Source organism: Scedosporium apiospermum (genome assembly GCF_000732125.1).
Source record: "Scedosporium apiospermum strain IHEM 14462 chromosome Unknown SEQ_SAPIO_0132, whole genome shotgun sequence".
In the NCBI taxonomy this organism is placed as follows: Eukaryota; Fungi; Ascomycota; class Sordariomycetes; order Microascales; family Microascaceae; genus Scedosporium; species Scedosporium apiospermum.
This window is the reverse complement of record NW_015971833.1, coordinates 286033-306704: the sequence shown is the minus strand read 5'-3', so window position 1 is coordinate 306704 and position 20672 is coordinate 286033. Positions and strand designations below refer to the sequence as shown.

Sequence of the window (20672 nt, the reverse complement as noted above, 5' to 3'; positions counted from 1 at the left end):
CCTATCCCATTATATATTCCTTCTCTTATCTCCAAAAAGGAGCGCCCAGTTAAATGAATGTGATTTGGCAAAACTATGACAGAGAACTCTCCCGCCATCCACAATGGGACGGACATCCCAAGCCAAGGAGCGAAATCGGAGCCCTTCTCGCTTCCAGGCGAAGCCTAAGCCTAGACCTTGAGGGAAGACCTAACCTCCTTATACTCGTCCAAAATCCTCGCGGCCCGCTCATTGCTCCTCGGCCTAATATCAATAGGAAACGGCAACGGCTCCAGAATAACATTCGAATTCGTAGCCTGGGTATCGAACTCGACGACTTTACCCGTGCAGGCGCACACCTTGCGTCCGAGGTCGAAGCCCCAGCAGACACCGGCGCCGGCGACGAAGAGCTCGTCGTCGACGAGGGTCTGGCCGAGGCAGGTGCGGCGGCCCCAGCCGAAGGTGTGCATGGCTTTGCCGTCGCGGAAGTTGGGGTATTTGGTGAGGGGTTCTTGGTAGGTTGGCCAGGAGGGGGAGAGCCAGCGTTCGGGGCGGTAGGTTTCGGGGTCGGGGTATTGGGAGGGGACGCGGTTGATGTTCCTAGGGCGGGATTAAATATTAGCGTGAGACAGGAGTGAGTGAGTGAACGGAAGGAGAATGTTACCATTCGCAGGCGAGGACGATGGTGCCTTTTTCGATTTTGACGCCCATGAATTCGGAGTCCTTTTCGCATTGATGGGGGACACCTAGAAAATGATGTTAGCTTGTTGGAACGAGGGTCGTTCGGCTGAAAAGTTTTACGTACCGAGAGGGACACCGGATCGCCAGCGGAGAGTCTCCTTGAGGCAAGCTCGAACAGTGGGTAAATCTGGGAAGTCGTTGATGTTGGGAATCCTATCCCCGCAGACGCGGTCAATCTCCTCCTGACACTTCTTGAGCCACTCGGGATGCAGAGCCATACACATGAGGAAGAACTGCATCGGGCCAGAGATGGTAACGACGCCAACCAGGCACTGGAACCCAAGCATGCAGCTCGCCGTCTCCTCGTCCGTAGGACTCATTTCGATCTCCGTATTCCCAGCCTCCTTCAACTGCTCAAAGTACCGATAAGTCCAAGTATCCTCCGGCAGCTCACCGCGCAAATACCTAGCCCTAGCACTTCTCAGCAGCGAAAGCCACCAAGCCTTGAGATTCCTCTCGCGCTGAACCTCGAACTTGCGCCAGGGGTTATACCGCACAAAGTCACTGATGTGCCACAGCGGCGTGACGGTGTTGACGACGGGGCCCGACACGGACATCTGCGTGAGGGTCTCGATGGCCTGGTCGCCGTTGGTCTTGCCCTGGCTGGCGTCGTCCCAGGCGAGGCGGCTCATGATGCGGCCGGTGAGCTCGCGGACGTTGGTGTGGAATTTTTCGGGGTCGAGGACGAGGGTGGTGAGGAAGCGTTTTACTTCTTTTTCGATGTGGCCGTAGAAGTGGTTGCTGTGGGCGTTGATCATGGCGGAGTGCACCCATTTGCGTTGGTACTTCCACATGTCTTGAAGAAGAAAGTGGTTACCCCGTCAGTTCGTGGATCTACTTAGGAGTAGGATTCAATTGAACTTACCATGTCGGTCCATGAGGGCCGAGTAGACGGGCCCAGCCTTGTGGTTGATCAAAGCTCGGATCTGCGGTCGCCCAGCAAAGTTGTTCCCCTTCTTGACAAGGAGCTCCGTCGCCATCTGCTCATCAGAGATGATGACGAACTTTTGCCCCAGCATACTCGTTTGGTAAATGGGACCGAACTCATCGGCCCACTCCTTAAACTTGAGCCATAGTCCGAAGCGAGGAAGATCGTGGACTCGGCCAATGATGGGATACTGCTTAGGCCCGGGAAACTTGCCATCCTTGATGGACTTTGCGTCTCCGCGGTCGAGTTTGGAGAAACGCTTGAGGGCGCCGAAGACGATGCCTGGTATGACGAGGAGGCCGATGTAGATGAGGATTAGGGGAAGACCTTGGGAGGTTGGGACCTCCTCCGCTGTGGTGTTTTTTGGGTGGATGACAGGGGATTGTTGTTCTGTGAAGGCCTCCATTTTGGATGCGGGTAGGGGATGAGCCCTTTACTTTTTCTTGAACGAAAAAAGTGTTTTTAGGAGCCAGGGAGGACACTTGACAGGCAATGCATGGAATGGAATAGCTACAAGGGGAAGAGAAAGAGAGGAGGGAACAGGTCTGGGTTTAGGAACGGGGACGGGAGAGATATGTACGAGCTAGATGTACCGAGGGTAGTACCTGACGCTGAGGACCGGAGACAGGTACCTCAAGAAATAAAGATCCGAATCGTACGAGTCGACACGGAGTATCTATTATTACTCCAGGGAGAAAGTTTTCTGTTCTCTGGGGTCCAGGTCGGGGTTGGATGTCCGTTTTCAAAGCCGAGCCTTGAACTGAGCCCCAGCTGACTGCTGCAAACCTGGCGTTCTTTGTGTGAGAGAACGGAAAGGGGCCGCAAGTTCCCCAACTACACATCCAAAAGGGGGAAGATGTATCTCCTCGGCACTCTGGGATGATGTCTGGTATTTATCGTGCGAGAGCCACGGCGGGTTTCGTTGCTTTTTCTGGCAGAAGTCGATTGTTGTTTTAGTCAATCGTGCGGTGCTTGACCGAGTAGTACTTCCTACTACCTGAGTGATACAGGCAGAGGGCAAAGCATCGGGATTAATACCGCCTGTGATGGATTTCCTGTAACTCTTCTAGACGGAGATGGTATAATCGCGAGACCGAGATGTCACAGCGGAGGGTTGCTGGAAAGGCAAATTGCGAGACCCAAGACCCAAGGTTGCTGCCAGGTTTGAACGTCTCTGCATGTTTTGCTCCACAGATTTGGGTGTGCACATAGAAAATGCGACAATTCCTCCACTCTCACTCGAATGAACCCATCTTGTCCGGCGCAGTCGCCACGAATCGATCCACTCTGTCTTCATTCAACTACATAAATCGAGCCAGTAAACTGATGCATGGAATGAAATGTCGAAAGGTCCAAGGTGAGAGAATTCCTGTTGTCCGGCCGGCGGACACAAACAGAGCAGGGCTGAATGGTGCCTTCCGGTGGCACACATCCCTATTTTTGGAATCATACTGCATCGAAAGGGAACAATGAAACAAGGAATAAAGTACAAATGTGCACCTCTGAACAGCGCACAAGTATGGCTTGCCCGTAATGTACAACCCGAGTATTTTCTGCGGAAATCCCCCGACGCGGACTGGGGAGCCGCCACCACGGACGTGGCCCGTGGGGATGTCCGGTGAGATACAGGGATTGCTGTCTTGGACTGCAATAATGCTTATTGTGCATGTAGAGATGAGAAGGATATTATTGGATTGTGTGTCTTGCGGATATTGAGATGAATTAATTAGGGAACTGAGACAGCATGACTCAAATGCATCTCGATGTCGTCCCACGGAATGGGGCGTGGATGGGGAGTTTAAGACTGGCCTAAAGGGATTTTGCAAACTTAAGAACGAGGACTGAGTATATAGTCATTTATGATAGAGGATAAATATTAAGTTGGCAGGGTAGGTGGTTCCGCTCGGGGTTCGAAATAGCAAAGATCATATTGACGTTGGGATCCGTGGCTCTGGGACGCTCGGGTCCGACAATCGCGGTAGCGTTGATCCGTCTGGATTGCGTTGTTTGGACCCACACCCCACGGGCATTGGATGCTCTCGGGGATCGGCCTCTCACTTTCCGAAGAAATGGCCGAGAATCCGGTAACACTAAATCAAATAGCTCGCTGCGCCGCGAATTTGGATCGCGGTTCTAACCCAGGAACCCAGGAATACTGTGATCTAGCCAGTCCTTAGGGTACATGCTGAGGACATTGATGGTTCTCTTTACTTAGATTTCGGGAAATTAAGCTACTTCATAGCACTACAGAGCGCGGGAATGAGAGTGGTGTCTTAAAAGATGCTGCCAACTGGTTTGTAGGTTGATTTGAGGTGCCACTGGCGGCGGAAAGAAGTCGACGCGAGATTCACCTAGGCCAATTAAATAAAGTTGCCCTGGCTAATTTCACCCTCATACCTGCGTGGTCCTGCCATACGAAAAGCCATAACCAATCCACCTCAGACTAAATCTCACTGTACAGCATCTCGCACTTATCAACCTTCCAACTCAGAACATCTTCTGTAAAGTCGTTGGCCTGTATACCGCAGCCGCTCACGTCTCCAATAGCCGAGCCTGGAGAACATTCGTCATCGTTGTAGAAGGTGAGACAGCAGCTGTCGCTTGCCTCGTCGTTCAGGTACTCCTCAGAGGTATAGCCAAAGTAGAAGCTATAGCCTTCGGGCAGTTTGTCGATCACAGCAGTATTCACCACACCAACGGTATCCAGCGGTTGAGAGGTATCCACCACTTTCACGCAGCCTGTGTTGGCCGTCATCTTGCCTCCATTATCCACGACAAGATAGTTTGGACTCCTGGCGTGAAGAGTAACGGCATGCTGAGTGTACACAAGGTCCCCGCCTTCGGCAACGCCGGAGAGTGGTGTCCGAGAGCGAAATACCCAAACTCTATGAGGCGGGGGTCCCAGCCGATCGCCATTCTCATCTAGATCGAAGTGCGGAACGTTCTCGGAAGGGCTATCTGGTACTCTGTTGATGAGGCAAGAACTTGCATCCATACACACAGATCTCTCGCCCGTTGGGAGCTTGGCGCAAGCGTATCCAACGTCACAGTCCCGATGAGACTCGTAGTATTCGCCGTTTGGTCCAAGCGCAGAAGATTGATATTGGACACAGAACCCGGAGAACATATTGCCGCTGGCGCCTGTACAGCTTCCTGCGTTAATGCCGACGCCGCATTTCTGGAAGTATGGAAATAAGCCAGTCGCATCACACGCATCGGCGACGCAGCTCCCGTGGATACATGTCCCGGACTTGCACTATAAAGGTGTGTCAGCCCTAGCATTTCAAGTATTCCGAGCTTGATATTTTACCTTGATCCCGCATTTGCCGCAATTGCCAGGATCGGTTAGCCGGAAATCACTGTTGTCAGCACACGAGGGCGGGCAAAACAAGGACGAGATCTTATTCAGTCCAGGCGCCGGCTTAAGTCCCAGTTCGAGTAGAGTAGCAGGTCGACCGCAAACGTCGCGAAAAATGTTGCCAGGGTTGTAAGTCTTGCGGATTTTGAGCCCTGCATGAGGGCCGCCACTATCCTGTCGTTCGTCCTTTTCTTGACCGCACCGAAAAGACGGTCCTTCCAAGTAAGGCTCTGCAGCTTACCGACGGCAGCTTTGCAGAGCGCGTCATCGAAAGATGTTAACCTTGAGTTCTTCGACGAAGCTTTCCCTTTGGATCCACATAGGACTATCCTTGTCAATGTGCTCGGCGGCTCTGCGGGTGTACATCTTTTGTAGCTCGTAAATAATGTCCATCAGGTTGATGGTGTCTTTAACTTTAATGGTTTCGCCCAGTCGATTTCCGCCGCAACAGCGCGTTTTTCCGGGCGCGGGATCGAGACTGGTTCTCCCCGGGCTGGGGTTGTAGATTGATCAATAGCATGTGTTCCAGAGACAAGGTCCGTAAAGACAATGAACGCGATCAGAAAGACTGAAACCGGACTGACACGCAGCTGTCTGGCACTGCTGATGGTAGCGGGTTGCGATGGCCCAGCCGTTGAGGTACCAGTTGAGTCGGTTATAGTCTGACCAGTGGGTGTAGAAGAATCGGTCTGCCCACCTGTATTTCCGTCCGCCAAGACTCCGCAAGTATCTTTATCAACCATAACAGGAGAACTGGCATCTGCAGAGGACATTGATATTTCACAGTCTTCAGAGGTGGTGTGCTCTCTGAAAGACACATTCTCATCGCTGATAATCCATTCTGCTGTAGAGACGATATCTGGGGTGCCTTTGCATTCCACGCCGTTGGAGCATGACAAGGTGTCGCCGTTCATGACACAAGTGGTGGTCGGGAAATCATAGAGTAGGTCACAGCCTTCCCCTCGGCACGTGAAGCTGAACGAGAAAGACTCGTCTCCTGGGCATATCGCAAAAGTGCTGTTCCAAATAGCCGCTGCCATCCCGGCCCGAGGCGTTTCCCGGCGCGGGTGGTCGACTAGGGCGGGAGTGATTTCTCCTCGTCGGTTCTTCGCAGAATCGTGGCCGGCGAGCTCTGCGTTTCCCAGAAGAGGGAGGATCATGACCAGGAGGGTAACTGGGCCATTAGGCTGCATCTTGCCGAGCAAGCGTGAAGCTGAAAGAATATTTGTATGAGCCGTTTACGAGCGAGAGTAAGGCTAAAAAGGATAGTGTTACGAGATGTTTGGGAAGAATATCAAAAGGAGTTGGACAATGTCGAGGTCAAGATCCATTTTATATACGATGAGCAGCACTTTAAGATTTTGTTTTCTAGTACGAAGGATCCAGTAGATAGTTTACGGATCCTCATCACAATCTTTTCGTGGAACGCCTCAGCTCGTATCCATATCAACTACGTGCGCCGAAGTGCGTCAATGTCCCGAGCCCCATTAAGAGGATGAAGGTCTAAACGTTGGGTTGCCGTCATATCGCGTTGAAATCAGCTGAAGGTCCATATCTGGACCAAAACGAGTGGGAGTGCTCCATATCCGTCCGTCGTGAAAGATGGTAAATAATGAATTACAATAACTGCGAACGGGAGAGTGACGGGTGGATTGAATGGGCTTTCGAATGAATGTTTCAACACACAGGTGCACTTGGCTTGGTTTATTGAATGCTAGAATACCGGGTGGTTCGGGGATCCGTTTGCTTGGCAAGATCACAGGCTGGCCCCCGGCCCTGGGCTAAGTCAATTTTGATCCCGAACTGGGCTTTCATGTTAAATATTACGGGACGGCTAGAAAAGAGATGCCGATCGCGTGTGGAGTCTTAGAGAACACTCCCAACTAGTGTATAGGTTTCAACATGGGTCGATGATATTTGGGGTCTAGACTGAAATTCGCCCTGTCTTCTTCGGCAATCCATTCTCGCCAACACGCAGTTCCGCCTCTGGGTCCTCACACAGCCTCATCACACCTCGCCGACAAGTCCTGGATAGGTCTGTACGAACGCCTCCTCAGTGGGGAACAGCTTAAGGTTGTGCCTTCTCTTTTGCCGGATCCTTTCAGCCATCATATATTTAAATTCCTCTTCCCCAAACTTCTCTTCGTTGGTATACCCTCGTTCCCTGCTGGCCGGGTTGAAAGGATATTGCGGCAAGTGGACTTCGATTATCGGACTGACTGATACTTCGGTCCTGAAATAATTATAGCTTAGGGACAGATCACATACGGCAAAGCTCAACTTAGAAGCAAGGGGAACTAAGAAGCATGAACCATCCCAGTTATACGTCGGTGTCTTAACCTCTCGAGAATCAGGTGGGCCAGTGTCCACGAGAAAAAACCATCGGACTCCATCGCAGTCGAACCGCCCTCAAGACTGGATCCGGTCCTGGGTATTATCGAGGTTCCTACTCCATATACGCTGCCAAACTAGGTTTGCTATGGTTTGCGACCGTAGTTTAAGGTCTCCTGGGATTTGTTGTGGCTATGATTCACGTGCCCATGATGCCTCGGTGAAGCGGTGAAGTAGTGGATGGTCAATGTGAGTTGAGACGCTGATTAACGAAATATTGCCTGCTTGAACCTGGACCCCTGAATTGATTTGCACGAACACCATAATTCATTAGCTACGCGTCCCCTCCATCAGCAACTAACCACCCGCCCGCCTCTCACATGTGAACCCAACTCATAGTTGGAGACAACTTGAGATGCAGAGATGCAAAAGAGCGGGATTATGGCTCCGTCTCGCGACCGGCGGCTCAGGGAATTCATGCCATATAGTTGCTTTCTCTGATTTCTTATCTCTTTTCCACGCCTTCCGGTCATCCTAGCCTGCGTTCATTCCGTTGCTTCGGCAGCCTAGATAATAGTATTAAACACTATATAGTTCTCGGACCCGTTTCGTGTTTTCCCTTCCGGAAGCATTACATGGCTGATTCTGGCATTGAAAGGAGTGATACGTAAAACAAACCGAGCTATAAAGACTGAGAGATCCCCAAATAGGCTCTAAGCCGCCTTATGATGTTATCACCCACAGTCAGGGAATCCCGAGCAGGCGCTGGCTGGCTGGGCTGACGGGAGACTGGGACAGGGCTATGAGGCGGGGGAATCATTATCACGACCGAGAAACTTCACAAGTGTGTGCGACATCAACCCCGCAATCCCGGCCCAGTGATGCAATACTACGAACTCGTACAGATGATAATAAGTAATCCTCATGGACTTCCTGCAGTCTGAAGCGGCAGTTGCTAACTTTATTACTGCATAAACACACTTCCTTGACCGTTTCCGTGACTACCTCCTAGCGCACAGCAAAACCAGGGCGCTAGGCTACTCCAGCTACTCGTCATGATCGTCGTTACCAACGGACGCCTTCCATGGGGTGGCACCGGAAAGGTGACTCTTCCAGAATGCTTCCAGGTCCTATACCGCCTTGTTAACTAAAACCCGCATCGCCCACAATATCGAAACCGCACTTACCTCGAATACATAGGGACATCCGCTGATGGGTGCTTGTTGCGTCTCATCATCCCTCTCGAACCCCACTTCGAACGAGATCGATTTCGTTTTCGGCTCCGCGCACTCGAAAGCCACCACAGTTTCGGGGTTGCCTGAAGTCGATCGCTTCCAACAGGGAGTGACATTGATAGTGATTTCACCGCCAACCCTGACGACGAATATTTTCGTCTGTTCCTCCAACAAACTCCAGGATCTCGCCCCATCAAGCCCCACGGCCTGCGCATCGCCGTCTTCCGTCGTCCGAATGCGGCAACCTATTGACCCGCTAATAAACACGGCTGTACGGTTAGCTGTGGAGTACTCAATGTTGCTGAGCCGGAAATAGAACAAGGAAGCCTTGAGCCTCGTAGCGACCTCTAACAGCGAGTCCTTGTTCTCAACTCCCATGACCGCTTCATGGAAACGCAAAGTCCTCCAATCCGGGGTAAAGCTGTAAGTGCGTGCCCACTCCTTCAGCGCATTGATGGTATTCGTGGAGTTGTCGTCCAGATCGTAGCGCTCCTGGCCTAAATGGACGTTCAGGCGCCGAGCCTTCTGCCTCTGCCTCTCGTCCCACGAATTCCAGCACTGCCAAAACCTCTGCTCCCCATTCACCGAGCTGAAGTAGTTCTTGGCGAGCTTGCCCACCCAGCCAGGTACGTAAGAGATGTTGGGGATGGTGTTATCGCGGTAAGACTGACCCGACCCAATCGAGAGGAGCGTGTCGACCCGCACATTTTCGGACCACAAGTTGCGGGCTTCCAGCCTGGCGATGTCAACCGGGTTATTATCCTGCAGGCCGCCGTCGATGAGTAGGTCTCCGTCCTGCGCACTGCGGAATGGTGTGAAGTAGTAGGGTGCCGCGGAAGTAGCCCTGGCGCTGTTCAGATTATGGTGTTAGTGTTAGTCGAAGGTGGGACGTAATTGGGGTCAGTACTTACGCCTCCCAGGTGGGTCGACGTGATTCAAGATGACGCTTCCCATCGCCAGCGTCGTAATTGGCAATGTAGTGGGTTACTCCGTTCCGGTTAGTCGTGACGGCGACCCGTGGGAGGTGCGACAGGCATCCAGATTCCCGCGGACGAAGGCCAAAGAGGGTCGTGGTGGCCGGAAACGCTCGCTTCAATGCCTCTTCGAGTGGCTCAGGCTCGTATATGGATTGAAGTTTCCGCCTGTAGTACCAGCCGAAAAAGAAGCTGTCAATCCCACTCCTCTTCATGAAACTCTTCTGGCTGAGGTCGTCAACTTTCGAGACCGCAGTATCGATGTCCCAGCCATGCACGCCCAGACCGAGGGCGATGAGGCCACCTAATCGAACCATGAACATCCTAACCCCTCTTCGCTGCATGGAGTCTACTTACCTGCGCTAGTGCCGACAATGAGATCGAAGAAGTGTCTGATAGGAATCTCCAGACCTATCGTTTTCTCGAGTCGCTGGAGTATAAGTACCTCAAGGATCCCGCGCACCCCGCCTCCATCTAGCGATAAGATCCGAATGCCCGCCAATGGGGGCACCTGCTGAATCACAACGGGCCACGCATCTTCCGGCTCGTTCATGCCGCAGATAGGGCAGCTCCAGTGCATTGCGACGGCGGACGGTTCCGCTGAGAGTTGGGGGTCCTGGAGTTGCTCAATACAGACATGGCACAGGTAGTGGCCACAGGGCATGCGATATTCTGGCCTCCTGAACAAGCACGGGATGCATGGCAGGTTGTCGACGTAGGGCCTGTCCCTGTCGGAGGCTGTAGCCCAGAAGTCTGGCCGCGGCGCCGTCTGAAGGGTCTCTTTATGCCTCTGCATGGCCCAGACTTTGCGGTCGCCTGTGGAAGCGAATTGATTACAGGAAGACGTGAACTCGCGCGTGCTTTTTTCGATGGCCCTGACGAACTCTCCTGGCGTGTAATCTCCGAACTCAAACATGCCAGGCCGAATCAGCGTCGTGTTGCTAGGACCTCGGTCCAGTTGGTGGCCGCCCTCGTGCCCCGACCTCGTGTTCAAGCAGCGGGCCCCGGTCAGAGGGTCTCTATACGCGCATGTGAGGTACCTGTAGAAGAGCGCTCTCGCCGCGACTGTGCAGTCCTCCCGAATGGCCTTGGTGAAAACGGCATCTGGGGTCGGTGCTATATCTTTGCTTCCTGTCAACGCATGCACATCGCATCTGTCCACCAGTGCAGCCCACCTACCATAGCCGTTACTTCTCAGTCTCTCGATTACCAACGACTGTGCGATGAGGGACGCACAATAGGCAAAGCCTTCCTGCATCCCTCCAGAAAATGTGATCCTGCAAAATCGCACGAGGTAGTGTCTGAAGGTCGGCGGAGTCGGCACCTCCTGCTGAGTGTGATTAAAATTGAACGGACCACTCCTGCTGGTTACGAGGTGCTGAAAGGCACGATCAAAGACTATGCTCATCTGATGAGAGTCCAGTCGGATCCAATTATGCTCCCGGCGGCGATGAACATTCCACGATGCCTGCTGGAGACAACGTGAAATTTCGCCGACCTTGCTCCACACGTCTGACGCTGTTGTTAGCCTTTTGCCGCCGTCGTCGGTCTGTGGCATGGAGTATATATGAAACTCGGAGAAGTGGACGTTAAGGAGCTCTCGCATAGTCTTGGCACCACACTGTTGCACCGTCGTTAGCTGCGTCTTGTTCGTGTTGCCGAGGATGCCACCCCTGCAAAACTCACGTTTTCTGCTAGTATCTTCATCCTTCTGTCGCTGAATAGTTCATTCTCTCCTATCATCAGGAAGGCCTCTGTCAAGTTTTTTCCCTTACTCCTGGCCCATTCCAGCATGGTGCTGTCCATGTTTATCACTATAAGTGCGGCAGGTCGGGCGTATCGGTTGACTGTGTTCCCTGCGCCTATCTGGCTCCACTCGAGCAGCCGGGCGACCACGCTTGGCAGGGTTTTGGTGTTCTTGACTACCATGCAGATGACGTCGCTGACTATGTAGAGAAACCGGGGGTAGACGTCTTCCACCGCATGCTTGCGGTCTACAGACTGTGCATGCTGTCCTTGAAAGGTGTAGAGTCTAGACCCTTTGGATTGTTGCCAGAGACTCTGGTAGTCGGCCGCAAGCGGCTGACCACCACCGAAGCCTTCACAGTCGGCGTAGAACAGTGGAGACTCCGTCCCAAAAGTGCCAGGATCCGGGTAAAGATTGACTTCCCCTGTTGTGGGCCTTGCGGGCTCTTTGGGGTCTGCAGGTGTCGGGGCTTGTGTCCGTTCCAGGTCGCCTTTGGCTGTCAATGAGATAAGAGCTCTAACTGCATCCGGTCGAGTTAGAAAATAGCGGCCAAACATATCACTAGGGGATCGACAAGCTAGACACACTCATTGTTGACTTCCCGGATCCCGTCTTGCCCACGAAAGTAACAATCCTTGGGAATTGTCTCCTGGGGCTATCCTCGCGGAGATGCCGCGACTGGTCGACTAGAAGCGAGAACCTAGGAGTCTCGATAATGTGTCGGAAATTTTTCGCCTCCAGTGCCATCTTCCCTTCACCATGTCTCCCTCTTCCATGGGTATCCCGTGGGTCGTCGTATTCCGCGCTAGCATCGCTTCCCTTGCGCTCAAAGTAGAACCCGAACCATTTGGCGCTTTCGTCCGTGGCAAAAGCAGCCTTCCAGTTGGCAATTAGGCTGGGATACTCGCCTCGTATCCAGGCTATTGGCGACCACTCCTTGTTGGGGTTCTCGCCGTGGGCTTTCTTCCGGTGAGCCACGAGACACTCCGCGCAGAAGACCTTCCCGCACGCACATTTCGGATGGACGCCGGAGGCGTTACACAATAAGCAGGAGTCGCTCATACTTCGCGTTTCCTCCGGCAATCTGGCCGCAACCTCTGAGTAGTTTTTGGAGGCAAGGTTATTCCGGTGTACGGCAACGTGCTGGTGTCAGGAGTGGCACAAGCCGGGGATGAGGGGCAGCCGGTTGTTCTTACGATGGTTTTTCTTACGATATAGAGTTTTTCAATACCAAGGTATGCAAGGGTGCCCAAGGTTACACACGGCGCCCGTTGGGCTACATTCCATGAACTCCTCGTTTCTCATCACGTCCGAACGTAGTTGATAATCTCATGCGCCAGACTGTAGTAAAACGACAATCAGTCATCCTGCGAGGCATCCGCAGACTCTGGATACTTCGACACGCATATTTATAAGCGAGCCGCGGACCTTGCAGCTATTCCGAACGCATGACGTTATATCTACAGTTGAGCTATACACTCACCGCTGAGAAGTACCTTCGCACAACCAACAAACGCATTACGCTGTCGAAAAACTAAGCTTCAAGAATGCCCGACTCCAGAGCGGTGGGCTTTTCGTTCCAAGCCGATGTCGTGAATACAGCTTCGTTGGCCCATCTTCTTACCGGCCGTGTCCTGAAGGCCATGAGCGACGGTGGGGTAGACGTGTACGCTGTCACGGTATCGATGTGCCTGGGTAATCTCATTCCCATCCAGCCATCCCTCGAGAGTGCTGTTTTTCAACATATCAGGTCGCTCAAGAGCTGCCAGGGTATTGTGGCCAAGGCACTGAGTATTGGCTGGGGCCATTCGCTTATCCCATGCGAGATGTCTCGGACTAAGGCCGGTACATCATTGCTACTCCTGGTCGGAGCACTTGCTACCGGCTCTAACGCCTTCTCCGCCGCTCACTGCTTATCCGAGTTGCTGACTCTCTCGGGGTGCGAGCCCGGGAGCGTTCCCAATATCGATGTCCTGAAGAACATGATTACATACCTAGCACCCTTTGTCCAAGAACTTGGATTTTGCAAAGTGCTCGACCATGTTACTACGACGTGCCAGAAACAGATTCTCCAGTCCAACAAGGACGAGGCAGGCCTCGTTGCCTGTGGCGATAGCCCTGTCCTGGCCGGAGTAATCCATCAACTTTGCCTCACTGCGAAGAGAGAGGAGTCGATATATCTCATCGTCAGACAAAGGGGAGCATGGATTGCAAGTTTCGCAAGTTACCTCTTAGGACTATCAGTTGAAGTTCTCCTGGAAGACACCGTGCTGTGGGCGTCAGCGGGGAGCAGCGGGAAAGTATCACTACAGCTCGCTCCTGGCTTCACGAGCTCCGGTGCGGTACAGCTGCACGGCCGCCATACCCTGACTCTTGTTCCAGAACCATCGGACCCGGCTGGAAGGACGCCTCTGGTTATATACTATGACCCGGCGATGGCTCTTGACGCTGAGCTGAGCCAGATTCCTGAAATCCCAGCCTCCCGTTATGCAGGAATCCAGACAGCAATTGCACGACTGTGTCTTGCCGTGCTCGAGAAGCTGTGCGTCGCGAAGCCTACCCCTGGACTAGATTCTACGCAGTCTTCTACCCTACCATCAACCAGGAATAGGCTCCTGAGCTCACAGCCCACAATTAGGCTTCTCTCTGTCTTTGGCATCCCTGACCAACTCATCGAGATAGGGAAGAAGGATTTCAGAACATACGAGTCTAGAAACTGGGATTATGAAGATGACTCTGGAGCCAACGGACTTTACTATCTGGATTCGGACCAGAAATCTTGGTTAAAATCAGTCTGCCCCAGCGCCGCCTGCATCCACTTGGTGGGATCATTGGAAGTAGCTGGCTGTCTTTGTGCTCGCGTCGGTCACATTATTGGCGGCTTTGCTTCCACGATTATAGCGTTGGGTCAGTGCGTGGCTGATGTCAAGGATCTGCGGCTCCGTGCCGATGTTCTTAACGGGTCGGTCATAACTGAATGGTCGCGAGAACTCCTTCTAAGTGCGAGCGTGATACATGACCTTATCGGGCACCTAGGCCAACTTGTAACCTGGAGCCTCTCTGACGTTGACGGCACGATCGAACGATCTTCCCAAGGGGACAACCTTGTTCTTGGCGTCAGTGCGGACGCTCATACCATTACTTACACAGCTCTCCTCGGTGACGAAGCTTTCGATGATCATGGACGCCTGCTCACGATCACCTCGGGGCGGGCTACAGTCGACGGTCTGTTCAGGAATTACCTTATTGAGAGAAAGATCGGTTTCAGCAGCAGTAGCGAAGATACGCCGTCCCTCCTTGCCCATGGCTCTTTAATTGAACCACACTACTACCCCGGGCGCCTTCGGGTATGGATAGAGACTGGAGTCATTGATGAGGGAATTCTCGTTGGTGCCTTTCTGGGGCATAGCGAACAGAGCACGCGAATATCTCTAGTGAGGTGCGCCGAGTCTATGAAATACATCGTCGTGCCGAGGTGTGAACACCCGAAGTCCCAGCCGTATCGGGTTCCCCATTCCCAACATCAATCAGATACCGGCCAGTCGCCACAACACTTGATATCACCATTCAGCTACGGGCCCGCTAATGACTCCGGGATCATGATTTTCCCTCTAACAGGCAATCGTTTGCAGCAGCTTATTCAATGCGGTACTTTAGGCCTGTACCTTCGAAGACAGAGAAGATCGGTAATACTCCAAATGCATTCCTGCATCTCTTGCGCCGTCCGAATGAGACCCGAGCCTTCTTGTGTTATTCTAGGAGGCTAATTAATGATTGCACGAATGGTAAACGGCCAGCAATGACAACGGGGACCCGGACGGATCCAACCGGGTTTGGAATGAACGCCTCTCTCCACCGAACGGGGCACTTGACTTGTTTTTATTGAATGTTAAGACGAATCCCTCAGGTTTCTACTATCTTGAGAGTTCGTCTATTGGCTATCTGTCCCTAGGAATGCCCTCCTGCGCTGGCTAGGGGACCAGAGGATGCTCTTGAGTGCGACATACTACTGGGAGGATTGGGGCGTTCTGTAGCACCTCAATGCCTTCGTGGATCAATGCTGGAGCCGAGGTTTCTACGCAAGCCTGAGACTTGCGCGGTACCAGGCTCTGGGCTTGGCACAGGAGGGTTAGATCACAACCGGTTCGTTCAACCCTGGACTGAAAAGTGGGACACTGGCTACATTAGAACACTTGATACTAGCCATGCAGCAAAGGATCTAATTAACAGACACTGGATAGGGAGAATGGTCCTCGGTCAGGTTGTTGCTTTAGCGCTCGATGTAACGAAACCTTCCATGGTCTATCATAGAATAGTTGATATCACTTCGACTGCCAGCCATCCTAAAATTACATCCCAAGGTGGCTAATTCACGTTCGACACATGATTGAACAATTCTTCTTCGTTGCTACCGATCGGAGCTATCGTCCCCCCAAGAGTCCCGTGGTCGATCTTCACATTGATGTGATTTAGTATAGTCGTAGATTGGATACGCATAACTCACAAGCTACGAGGCCGCATAATAAATTCCGGAGTTTCAGGTGCCGATGTGCCGGCCCGAGGCTCGTGAGTGCGGGCCGTGCAACACTGGATCCATCTCGACGCCTGGGACGTATCAATGTTCTTGATGCTATAGAGGACGCGCGGGCCGGGATTCACCTCACTCACAAACGAGCTGTCATACTGGTAGTACTCTATTTTCTCCTGATATGGCTGTGAGACGCCGGTGGGAGAGGAGCCGGTGATGTCCTGTCCCAAGTACCTGTTGCGCGGTAGCTGCACGGATTGGGCGGCAACATCGGCGAGATGGGCGAGATGGGAAGCATGAGCACTGTTCGCCCGTATGGGGCATAGTCGTGAATTGCTTGGCTTTGTCCTTTAACACGCTGTTACATTTTACGGTGCTGGGGTCGTCGTCGTCAGCAAACTCCCCGCTGAGAGGGGCGTCGGCCGAAGAAAATTGATATCATGATATAAGGCGGCTGGGGGATATTCCCGGGATACTTTTTTTTTTTTTTTTGGGGGGGGGGGGAAAGCCGTGGGGTGACGACTTCGAAAACTTCAAGAAGCCAGCCGAGGGCATTAAGACTACAGTAGGGAGAAGTGTATTGGTGTGTTCACATTGAAAAGGTTGGGGGGTGGCTGTTCAACGAAGGCGGTGTACACTATCGCTTCTTTTAGGGATACTTTAATGCAGAGGCAAGTATCTTGGGCCATCTTAAGTCGGAAACTAACAAAGATCTCTACTGCGCAAGCTTTTATATTCCTTCTTGGTAGACAAATTCACCTAAGATCGATGGGCTGGAGCAGTTGTAAAGGGTAACATACCAACCTCTGGTTGAAATTGGCTACAGGGGGAGAATCTGGAAATATTCCGATTGGGATTGCCAAAATCGCTACTTTAACTTGGATGCCGGAGAGGTTCTCTTATAATGAAAACGTCATAACGTGCTATATATACCTAGCACCAGGACAATTGAGATTCCAATACTCATCAAATTGGACTCTCCATTCTTCTTCAAATCCATAAGATTATCGAATGCACAAATTAGGAGTGCCGTAACTAAGCTGCGACCTCGGTGGCCGGAAAGGAGCCTGCCGGATGAAACCTCTTAACATCATTCAAGCTACTTCTCATCTACCAAAACTTGACCTGATGGGGGTAAGAGCACTTGTGTCATGGCTCTCCTCGGATTCATCCACTTTGGTATTATCGTCTCCCAGAGTTGTCCTAATAGGCGTAAGGGCGCCTGTATCGTGGTTCTCCAGCGGTTCATCGACTCCAATATTGTCACCGTTAACCTTGGCGGCTGAAGCATTTTGATCAAGCCCCCCATCACGAGGCACAGAAGAGCTGGAATCTGGATGGTGTTTCTTGAAGGAACGTTATTCGACAAAGCTGGGCGATCTAGAGTTTGAGCGGTGGATGCACGCTAATGGCTAGTCTTCTGTGAGCTACTACCTTGTACGTGTCTTGCCAGCGTCTTACCTGATGGCTTTATAGAGGCTTTGGAAGAGAGCCCTGGTCCGGTTGATGGTTAGAACGAGCCAATAGACAAACCAAGAGCGGATAAGGTATCCAGAGGCTTTCAATTGCCGTGCAATAAGTTTGAAAGTGGTCCTTAGTACCGATTGCCAATAGCTGAACTCGTAGGTGTATTCTTGATACGCCTATCTCAGGCTGACGGTGATCATATTTATCATGATATTTAGCGACGGGAGTAGAGGATTTGTACTCGTCCTCTTTTTATATCCGACGAATTCACATCTAGCTTCACGTAAGTTGTATGGCCAGTTTGCCTCATCAAAGGCAATAGATACCATATAATACCTGCGTCGATACCCACAGACGTGTCTATCACCTCCCCGAAGCATCGAGCTGTGGCTGGTGGCTGAGAGGGGCGAAGTCTAGGACCCAAACACTTGTGAGAGGAGAGAGACGGGGCGAAGAATATCTTGATTACTAATTACTGCTCTCCTTCCCGACTGAAATGGATCAGTGTAGCCTCGTTGTTGATGAAAGTCAAGATGGCAAACGATGGTTGGAGAACCAACTGGTAGGCTCTCGACCAGAAGTAAGTGAAGGGATACATTATAATGCCTTTTCATGGAAATAGACTCGGGGTAAAGAACGGAGTGGTCATGGTAGAAAGAATGTAAACCCTTCGAACGTTTATTGTTTATTTGGCGTCCTAAACTCCGCCGGCGGCACGAGTAAACTCTTATTCTCGAGAATAGTCTCATCTTAGAAGCCCAGCCCAAAACCGCAACGGGCTTTTCACCTGCACAACGTTCTTAGTAAACGTAGAACACAGCCGTCTCATCATCGCTCTGGCGAAGCTTCCTATTCCGCCTAATCATAATCGCCTTAGCCAACCACGCCAAAGCAGCAGTCGCAGCGCTAAACGCAGCACTGCTCATCATGGCAATCATGTACCTCGGCCCGTCGCTCTTGGGCCACAAGTAAGGTGTCCACACGAAACTGACGTTCATGACGGTTGTCACTATACTGATAGCGACGGCCTTTTTCTCCTTCGTCTGCCCACACACGCTGCCGCACCATCCGAGGATAAGGCTGTTCACTCCGTACGTCCCAATGGTGAAAATCACCATGGCGACGTAGCGGCCCGGCAGGTTCGGGGCCAGCGGGGCGGCGATGAATCCGATGATCGCTACGGCCTTGGATATCGTGATGTGCCACGTCCGTTCGTTGAAGTATCCGGAAGACCAAGACACCGCGATGGTAATGGCTCCTGCGATAAGGTAAGGCGGGCATGTAAGAACCAGAGTTATGGTTTGCGAGAGGCCAAGAGTCTCGACGACGGTGGGGAACTAGAGAGGCATCGTCTTAGCATCTAATCTCGCAACAAAAAAAAAAGGAGGGGAAATTACGGTATGAAGCACTTACAAAGTTCTTGAACCCATTTGCGGCAAGATGCATGTGGGCCATCAAAGCGAAGATCCACACCATCGGGTCTTGAACGGCTTGCATGAGACCAGCCTTGGTACTAGTCTGGCCCTGGTTGGCGACGGTATCAAGCTCGATTCGATTGTAAGCGAGATCCCTTTCCTCCTGGGTAAGCCACTTGGTAGTCAAAGGGAAATCAGGAAGCACAAAGTATCCGATAAGGGCAATGCCAAAGGTGACGGTGCCTTGGAGTATGAACAGCCACTGCCAGCCAGCAAGGCCTAGATGATCATCCATGCCGTGGAAAACGCCAGCGGCTATCAACCCGGCGAAAGCTGTGGCGAGGACATTGCCAGTGTAGAGGATGGCGATGCGGGTGGCAACCTCCTTCCGGTTGTAGAAGATGGAGAGAATGTAGACGGCACCGGGGTAATACGGCGCTTCGGTCACGCCAAGGAAAAATCGAGTGACAAGGAGAGTGGTGTAGTTATGGGCCAAGGCTGTCAGTGCGCTAACCGTTGCCCACAACATCATCATAATGCCCTTGTGTTGGAATACATGTCAGAGTGTGTCCTCATCCACGACATGCTCAATGATGCTATGAGGGTAGAATTGTCGACATACCATGTATCTGCTCGGTCGAGTTCGAGTGAGGAACATATTGGACGGAATTTGACCAAGAATATAACCGACGAACAGAATCGAGACACATGTTTGGTACTCTGATTTGGCGTTAGACACATACTTTCGGACACTCAAGTGTTTCATTGTAAGGAGTCATACGGGTGCTGGTTAAATTCAAGTCTTTTTCTAGATCGTCGAGGCGAGCAAGAGCAATAGCATTGCGGTCAAGGTAGTTGAGCCAATACATGCTCCAGAGCATTGGCTGGAATCTCTGGTTAGCCGAACCGATTGTGGGACAGTTGGCACGAGGAAGAGGGCTTACCATAATCCATCTATCTAGCTTCTTCACAAGGGCAATTTCCTTGGGGTCTGTTTTAGCATGAGCACCTGAATAGTCGACCTTGTCAACCGTAGGAACTGCCTTCTCCGGCTCGTCATGGACAGTTTCCGTTCTGAAGATCTGCGGGTCCTGTCTCGCCTCGACGGCTTTAGGTTCTACCTGGTTGGACATGATGGGCAAGCCCCGGAGGAGGGATTAAACACAATCTGGCTGTTGGGGAGTTGGTGAAACGGCCAAGTGCCACTGATATGTAAAATGCGGTCTAGACACTATGCAAGACAGGGCGTTCTGTCGGTCTCTTTCGCTGGGCCGATGCTGGTAATTATATATCTACTAAATCTAATCTCAGTATAATGTCTCACGTCGGTGAATTTGTCGATCAGCGAGATCGGTCATACGCATCTGCCGTACAGTCTCATACCTCCGTTGCGGTGAGCTCATGTACTCCGGAAGAGGCAGCTCATTTGCTTCCTTTCCGCCGTGATTGGCCCAAGACCAGGAAACCAGCCTTGCGTTTAGCTGATGCCAAGGCCAGTGAGACCTTTCCCCGCATCCCACCTCATACATACCATCGGGGTACTACCCGCACTTGCATGGTACAGAATCAGCCCAATTGGTACAAGTAAGACAAGGAAGAAGTATAATAGCGCCGAGAGGCTCATGCAATGCAACAGGATTGCGAATTGACCAGGATATCGAGAACATTGCTTTACTTGGAGTAGAATCTCGCTCTGCCCCCTTGATGCCAAAACGAATAACGTTGGGCTTTTGCCATTAACGCTGCCCGCAGAAGTGAGAGATCCTGCGAGAATTTTCCCCAGCTTCTCTGGTGTATATTTCAGAACGGTACCGTTGGAGCCATACAATGATACATACAGCGCATAAGCAGTATCTCCGGGTGAGAAGATGTGGGCAAACTCTGTAAAAAAAAGAAAGGAGAAAAGAAAAAAATTACAGGGGCCGAAGGGCAACGGTAACATTAGACAGTAAATTGCGGAGAAAGTTCG

The 20672-nt window shown here is 51.9% G+C and overlaps 5 protein-coding genes across 5 annotated transcripts; 1 reads left to right on the top strand and 4 right to left on the bottom strand.

Moving 5' to 3' along the window:
- Nucleotides 1–170: 170 nt before the first annotated feature.
- Nucleotides 171–2054, bottom strand: SAPIO_CDS8840 (Cytochrome P450; the record flags this gene model as incomplete). Its single annotated transcript, XM_016790384.1, has 4 exons — nt 171–579; nt 644–725; nt 785–1516; nt 1586–2054. 4 exons carry the CDS (start codon nt 2052–2054, stop codon nt 171–173), a joined length of 1692 nt encoding a protein of 563 aa, XP_016639687.1.
- Nucleotides 2055–4091: 2037 nt separating this feature from the next.
- SAPIO_CDS8839 (uncharacterized protein) lies at nt 4092–6199 on the bottom strand (the record flags this gene model as incomplete). The annotated part of the gene is made up of 4 exons (XM_016790383.1): nt 4092–4904; nt 4959–5180; nt 5289–5358; nt 5421–6199. The coding sequence occupies 4 exons, from the start codon at nt 6197–6199 to the stop codon at nt 4092–4094; spliced, it is 1884 nt and encodes a 627-aa protein (XP_016639686.1).
- Nucleotides 6200–8383: 2184 nt separating this feature from the next.
- On the bottom strand, nt 8384–12355 carry SAPIO_CDS8838 (uncharacterized protein; the record flags this gene model as incomplete). The annotated part of the gene is made up of 6 exons (XM_016790382.1): nt 8384–8467; nt 8525–9422; nt 9484–9850; nt 9904–11167; nt 11233–11813; nt 11881–12355. 6 exons carry the CDS (start codon nt 12353–12355, stop codon nt 8384–8386), a joined length of 3669 nt encoding a protein of 1222 aa, XP_016639685.1.
- A 485-nt stretch (nt 12356–12840) lies between these two features.
- Nucleotides 12841–14879, top strand: SAPIO_CDS8837 (uncharacterized protein; the record flags this gene model as incomplete). The annotated part of the gene is made up of 2 exons (XM_016790381.1): nt 12841–14768; nt 14825–14879. The coding sequence occupies 2 exons, from the start codon at nt 12841–12843 to the stop codon at nt 14877–14879; spliced, it is 1983 nt and encodes a 660-aa protein (XP_016639684.1).
- A 3209-nt stretch (nt 14880–18088) lies between these two features.
- Nucleotides 18089–19836, bottom strand: SAPIO_CDS8836 (Major facilitator superfamily transporter; the record flags this gene model as incomplete). The annotated part of the gene is made up of 5 exons (XM_016790380.1): nt 18089–18625; nt 18702–19244; nt 19326–19423; nt 19485–19587; nt 19648–19836. 5 exons carry the CDS (start codon nt 19834–19836, stop codon nt 18089–18091), a joined length of 1470 nt encoding a protein of 489 aa, XP_016639683.1.
- Between the last annotated feature and the right edge of the window lie 836 nt (nt 19837–20672).